Source organism: Sinocyclocheilus anshuiensis, unplaced genomic scaffold (genome assembly GCF_001515605.1).
Source record: "Sinocyclocheilus anshuiensis isolate Anshui unplaced genomic scaffold, SAMN03320099.WGS_v1.1 scaffold1826, whole genome shotgun sequence".
In the NCBI taxonomy this organism is placed as follows: domain Eukaryota; kingdom Metazoa; phylum Chordata; class Actinopteri; order Cypriniformes; family Cyprinidae; genus Sinocyclocheilus; species Sinocyclocheilus anshuiensis.
Window position 1 is genome coordinate 726,622 of NW_015542582.1, and position 7,452 is coordinate 734,073.

General features: G+C 32.9%; 1 protein-coding gene across 1 annotated transcript in view; it reads left to right on the forward strand.

Moving 5' to 3' along the window:
* The window catches only part of LOC107694436 (AP-1 complex subunit sigma-2), a 29,839-nt gene extending 22,818 nt beyond the window's left edge, over nucleotides 1-7,021 (forward strand). Inside the window, exons 5-6 of the mRNA XM_016494133.1 lie at nucleotides 2,910-2,918; nucleotides 6,891-7,021. Coding sequence (XP_016349619.1) covers nucleotides 2,910-2,918; nucleotides 6,891-6,938 — 57 coding nt within the window. The 3' untranslated portion in view covers nucleotides 6,939-7,021. The remainder of the gene's footprint in view (nucleotides 1-2,909; nucleotides 2,919-6,890) is intronic.
* The last annotated feature ends 431 nt before the right edge of the window (nucleotides 7,022-7,452 follow it).

The following is a 7,452-nucleotide window of genomic DNA, read 5'->3' on the forward strand; positions in this document are numbered from 1 at the left end:
AGATGTGAGATGTTCTGGAGGCTTGTGAAGATCATTCCTCCGCTGAGGAACAGTGAAAGTAAAGCTTCTGGAAACAAACGCTCCTCAAAAGATCCTGATGATCAGATTTGAGACTCTAAAACATGATTGATGGAGAATCAAGTAAAGCTGAGCTGCTTCAGTCCAGTAAGTGTTCATCTGGAGATATTACTGCAGTTATTCTGACGCTTACTTGATAAAAACCAGTCAAGATTTGACACGAGAAGCTCCAGCTGAAGCTGGGCGTTTGTACATTTACACTAAAAGAACTTTTACTGGATAAAAAAAACTAAACTCTCAATCAGATGACAGAAGAACCAACGAAAAATCACCAAAACAGCAGCTGAAAACACACTGAGGCTTCAAATGAAGAAAAGTGAGGTTTCTGTAATGTTCATACAGTTATAAGTGTGAGTGAAGTGAACTGTATTTTGGGCCGCTGTATGTTTTACACTAGAAACACTTTTGCACTTCAGTGTTCCAAATACAATCTATTAGTGTATTTTGTTCAATATTTATATAGATTGATTTGAAAACGTATTCCTGTTTAGTGATATAAAATGAATGTTTTGAATCTCTTTCATCACACAGAGAATATGAGTCGTGATTTAGTTGATCTGTACCCTGAATGAATGTAGAATCATGTGAGTTTTGTAACACTGTAGAAATAAACAAATGAAATGTGTGAAATTTAGAGACGTGTGTGCTTGTGTTTATTGCTTTAGTCATGATTGAAGAGCTCATGAAACCTGTCTGGGTGATATTTTACATGAAAATCAAAGAGAAAGAAAAAAGAAATTAATATTTTGCATAAAAACTTTTACAGCTATTGTTTTTTTTTTTGCATAATGCAATTATTTTCATATTACCGCAATATATATATATATATAGACTGGTATAAAATATGATCTGGCCATGGTTTTTGTGAGATTCATCTATTTGCAATTCATTTTACATCCACAATATGGCAAATTTCCAAGTGAAGTAGGATAATATGTTTGGTGAAATTTAACACATACAGTGCAAATGTAAGTTTGCTAAAATGTATAAATATGTGTTTTTGTTTGTTAACGTGATTCGATGTCAGAGCGATGTCGATGTCAGACTCAAAGTCGTTTCAAAAGTGGATCATGTTATTATTGATGAATGATGAAAGATGAATTACCAAAGTAAATAGTTTTGATGTTGATTTTGAGGAAAGGCGGTGAAACTGAAATGAGATTGTGTGTCACTTCCTCTGGTCTGGTCTGTTTTATCTGATATATATATACACAGTATATCAGGTTGATTTCTGTTCTTGCTGACTGTCAGCAGTCGAAGCCTCCTCCTGGACCTTCACCGCAGGGCCGAATGCTAATTGGGTTTTAATTCAGATGGGAATCTTTGCAGATCAGCAATCATAAATGATTCAGACTCTTTGAGGAAAGCGAACGCTAAAGATTCATCTGCGCAGTGCTGGGATGCTTGTGTCTTTACCCGGCGTTTAAGAGCAGAGTACTGAGCCAAACTCATGTTTAATCAATTAGTTAAAAAAAATCAATTCACCTGGCCTAGAACCAAAGTGCTTTCTGCAAACTACGCACTTTTTTTTGTCAGAGTTTTAGGTTTAATGTGTTGAATCGACACTGGGAAAGTAGTAACCTGCGATTGTTACCTTAAAGACCCCTTACTGACTGATTTAACCCAAAAAATGAGTTTTGCTGGTCTCAATTAATGTTTAAGTTGATTCATTGATGTTAAATGATATTTTTGCTTTAAATAAAACCAGTTCAAGATTTCACCATTTGCTGCTGTGTAGTTCAATCAATGTGCACTTTTAAAATCAACACTATCTGTAATAATTTATTGAATTGCACATTGGTAAACATTAGTTTTTATAACAAAGCTATGATTGAATTATTTAGTGTTTGTTTGGTATATATCAGAATCAGAATCAGAATCAGAAAGAGCTTTATTGCCATCAAACTCAGTTTTCAGATATTCAGATATTCAGTTTTTATAACAAAAACAAAGTAATATTTGAAATATTTAGTGTTTGTTTGGTAAATATTCAGTTTTTACAACAAAAACAAAGCTAACATTTGAATTATTTATTGTTTTTTGGTAATATTTAGTTTTATATCAAAAACAAAGCTTACATTTGAATTATTTATTGTTTTTTGGTAATATTTAGTTTTATATCAAAAACAAAGCTTACATTTGAATTTAGTATTTTATGACAAATATTTAGTTTTTTTAATATTAAAAACAAAGCCCATATTTGAATATTGTGTGTGTTTTTAAGTAAATATTTAGTTCTAATAACAAAAACAAAGCCCATATTTAAATATTTTGTGTTTTTAAGTAAATATTTAGTTTTTATAACAAAAACAAAGCCCATATTTAAATAATTTTATGGTTTTTGGTAAATATTTTGTTTTTATAACAAAATCAAAGCCACCATTTAAATCATTTAGTATTTTATGATAAATATTTAGTTTTTTATATCAAAAACAAAAGCCCATAATTAAATTATTTAATGTTTTTTGGTAAATATTGAGTTTTTATAACAAAAACAAAGCCCATATTTAAATTGTTTAATGTCTTTTGGTAGATATTTACATTTATTACAAACAAAGCCCGCATTTACAGTATTTGGTGTTTGCTGGTAAATATCGAGTTCTTTGTGATCTTTCATCAAATTGCTCCACATCTGAAGCGTCTTTGTGTCGTAGGTTGATTAATGTTAACCAGTCGTTGTATTAGTCTAATCTTTGATGTTTCAACAGTTCCTTCTGGTACTAAAAATGTTTTGCTGTGGCTAAAAACTGTTAAAACCCTTTTACAGACTGAACTCATTTATGCAATTTTTATCTCTCTTTTCCCCTATCTTTTGGCCCGATGATGTTCAGGATGCCAAAGTAAGTTCAGCTTGTTCTCTGCTTCGGTTCTGTGTGTTGTAAATGTATTCGTGTCATCAGTGAGTCATTCATGGCAGCCCACATGCTGATTATTTTCAGATCTCGCAGGATAATTTTAGCTCGGCTCGTCTCCATGTGCTTCATACATATCAAATAAACCTGCTGAGCTCAGAGGGGTGGCACCGAACGACACGCCAGCAGATAATCTATAAAATAATTGCAAATGTATATTTAGCACACTGTTTTTATTTGATAGAAGACATTTAAATCAAAAGTTGTCACCTCTTGGTCAGCGTACACGATAGGGGTGCTCCGATCAGGGTTTTCGAGGCCGATCACCGATCACAGAAAGCAGTATCTGCCGATCCGATACCGATCTTTTTAAAGCCTTCATTTATCATTTATAACTATTTAGTGTGATACTCCAATCAGGATTTTTAGACATTTATTCAGGGCCTGAATTTCACTTTTGAAAATGGGGGAAATTCCCCTCTTAGGTGTCTCTTGTGAGAGGAGAAGCAGCTTTCACACGGGAGTCCGCTACTGATCCTTATTTTGATTTCAAATCCAAACACTGTCACTGGAAGTGCTTTTTCAGCATTGCAATTCTTTTTTTACACAGTACAGTAATACAATCTTTCACAGACATGTTTAATTTTTTTACACAGTACAGTAATACAGTCTTTCACAGACATGTTTAAGCACAATAAATATAAGCAACACATTATTCAATGCGTTTTACTTTTGCATTTACGTCTAGATTTATATACTAAGTTGGTCAAGCAAGTGGCAAACAATTAAACTACTTTTCTTACGTTATCACAAACTTACCATTGACAGAAATAGTCAGCTCTACTGCCTTTCCTTTTGCATTGAAATCTTTATTACAAGCAATCCTGCGGTTCATAAAGAACTGTGTTTTCCTACCTCCACGAGTGCCATCTATTATTGCCTTGTTTATCTAAAAGTGCTCTTTCACTTTAATAATATGCATTTATGGTTTAATTACTACATTTTCGTGTCAATCCATGTTCATATTTACTGCAAACAATGCGCTGTTACTTTAATTCAGCGCTTGCAACGGAATCGATCTCTGCACTGCTGCAGACGCACCGCTCCTGAATGCACTGCCGGACCGCAACCGTGTGCAGTGTGAACGCTTTAATCCGTTAACATGAGCGCGGAAAAAATACCCACCACGTTCGCACTGCAAACAAATTAATGTGAACCTGGCGTTATGTGTGTGCACTGCGAGTGTGCATGAGTGCAAGGTCTCCAGGAGAGCGCGCGAGCGCTGAATGATTAAACACTGGCAAGAATTAAAAAGTAATGCAATTTATAAACTTTAGTGACGATGTGACACTGCCTCGATTGTGCAAGTGACAATTCCTGTGTCAACTGTGTAGCGTGCAGCTCGCTTATAGACAGACGCGATGTGTGGTGATTTGAAGCCAGTTGCGTATTTTGAGAAAGAAAGAGGGAGCGCGGTGATTCACTCGCGCTGTTTGTGAAATTACGTTGGTCTCACACAAGGTTTTCAAATTACTTTATAAGTTATTTAATGAAGAAATAAAATATTATAATTATTTCACCCCCGCCTGACAGAGACTGAGACGGTGCCGCTGCATATCGTGACAAACCTCTCACGGCAGCGTCATCAGCTTGAGATCGTTTTTTTTGAGATCGGCCTTTTTAGAGACCGCCGATCAATCATCTCAGCGTGATTATCGGCCGATAGTGATCTGTAGCCGATCAATCGGAGCACCCCTAGTACACGATTGGAAATTCATTCTCCACCTTGTCTTTTGACTTTTTGTGTTTGTGATGTCCGTGTTACACTATATCTTCTAAAAGGTGCTTTGCCTTTCAAAAAGGTTTTGTTAAATATGTTGTGTTGACTGTGTTAATGAAAATAAAATGATAGTTGTTGAGGAAATCCTGCATAGATTTGCAATACATTCAGTTTTGCAGAAAGAGTTGTATTACAGTAAGAAAAACATTTTTGAATTATTGAGAAGTATAAAAAGATAAAAATCTACATATTTACATAATGAATGCTAAGTAAATACTGATAATCTGCAAAGCTACACTGATTAGCAAATTTATTATAGCAAAAAATAGGTTTTTAAAATAAAACTTAAAGCCAGTATTGTAATTATTTAGTGTTTGTTTTATAAACATTGTTTTTTATAATATCCACAAAGTTTTATCCGTTATTATCAGTATTTGTTTAGATATACAGATATCAGTTTTTGTTGGTCAATATTTAATATCTGACTTTTATAACAAAATCAAATCCAACATTTGAATTATTATCTAATAATTATAAGTTGTTGTTAGTATTTTTTTATTAACAAAAAAGTTTTTATTTACAAAAACAAAGGTAACATTTGTATTATTTAGTATTTGTTTGTAAATATTAGATTTTTTTATAACAAAAGCAAAGCGAAAATTTGAATCATTTAGTGTTTGTTTGGTAAATATTATATATATTTTTAGAATAAAACGCAAACCTAGCATTTGAAATATTTAGTTTTTGTTTGATAAATATTGTTTTTTATAATAAAAACAAAGCCAACATTTGAATTATTACGTGTTTATTGATAAATATATAAATATTTGTTTTTATAACAAAAACACATGCAAAATTTTAATGATTAAGAGTTAGTTGGTAAATAATGGTTTTAATAATATTAAACATAATATTTATTTGATTTTAGTAAATACTGTTTTTTAATAAAAAAAACAAAAATAATATTATAAAGCTAACACTTGAATCACATAGTGTTCATAGTTAATAGTTTGTTTAGTAAATATCGTTTTTTTTTATGACAAAAAAAAGCCAACATTTGAATTATTTGGTTTATGTTTGGTAAATATTTGGTTTTTGTTAACAGGAAAAAAGATAATATTTGAATTATTTAGTGTTTGTTTGGTAAATATGTTTTTGTTAGAACTAAAGCAAAGCAAAGCTATTTGAATTATTTACTATTTGTTGAGTAAATAGTTTTTTTTATAACAAAAACAAAGCAAACATTTGATTTTTTTTAAGTGTTTGTTGATAAATATTTGGCTTTTATAGCAAAAACAGCCAACATTTGAATTTTGTAGTGTTTGTTTAGTATATTTGTGACACAAAAGCAGTGTTAAGTCGCTGGGGTATATTTCTAGCAATAGCCAACAGTACATTGTATGGGTCAAAATTATAAATTTTTCTTTTATGCCAAAAATCATTAGGATATTAAGTAAAGATCATGTTCCATGAAGATATTTTGTAAATTTCCTACTGTAAATATATTAAAACTTAATTTTTTATTAGTAATATGCATTGCTAAGAACTTCATCTGGACAACTTTAAAGGTGATTTTCTCAATATTTCCTCATGTGATTGTTTTGTGAGCAGAAGAAGTTGCAGAAATGTGTTGAGCTCTGGGCGACACATCCTACTTTACATCTGCTGTGACGATCAGCGTACCACACACACCGTGCTGCTTCAGTTCATCAAATATATGCGATCCTCTCATCGTTTGGAGTCAGTATAATCCGATATTCCCACTGTCAGTCGACTAGCTTATGGTGTTTGGAAATGTATTAGGGAATTTATATAATTTAGAAAATAGAGCAAAAGACACAAAAGGGATTCATTCACTAAACCAAAGAGTGCTTTCTTGTGTTAGATCGTAGATTAAAGTAGTAAACATCAGCACACGCATCCGAGACATACTCTAAAGTATATAAAAGCAAACGCTTTAATGCTCAAGAAAATATTTAGGCCCAAATTTAAGATTTATGAATTTGAATTGCACAGTTTGGATTAACTAAAACAAAGCCAGCATTTGAATGAATTTGTGTGTTGGGGTATGGAGTATTTGGTGTGTGTAGCAGAGTTTCAGGGTTTGCATGTGTTGTGTTTTCGCGTGATTTGGATGCTTGAGCGTGTGATCAGGGAAAGTGTTGATCTTCCTCCCACAGGAAGCAGAGACTCCCCGCAGCGTCCTCGAGGAGATCGGACTCACATAAACCCCTCCGAGACGACCGTCCCAAACACACACACACACATTCAGCCTGACCACTAAAGATGTAGCAAACACACACACACACAGCCTGACCACTAAAGATGTAGCAAACACACACACACACACAGCCTGACCACTAAAGATGTAGCAAACACACACACACAGCCTGACCACTAAAGATGTAGCAAACACTCAAATCAGTATAATCCGATATTCCCACTGTCAGTCGACTAGCTTATGGTGTTTGGAAATGTATTAGGGAATTTATATAATTTAGAAAATAGAGCAAAAGACACAAAAGGGATTCATTCACTAAACCAAAGAGTGCTTTCTTGTGTTAGATCGTAGATTAAAGTAGTAAACATCAGCACACGCATCCGAGACATACTCTAAAGTATATAAAAGCAAACGCTTTAATGCTCAAGAAAATATTTAGGCCCAAATTTAAGATTTATGAATTTGAATTGCACAGTTTGGATTACAGAGTTTTAATATAAACAAACTAATAAACTTAATGT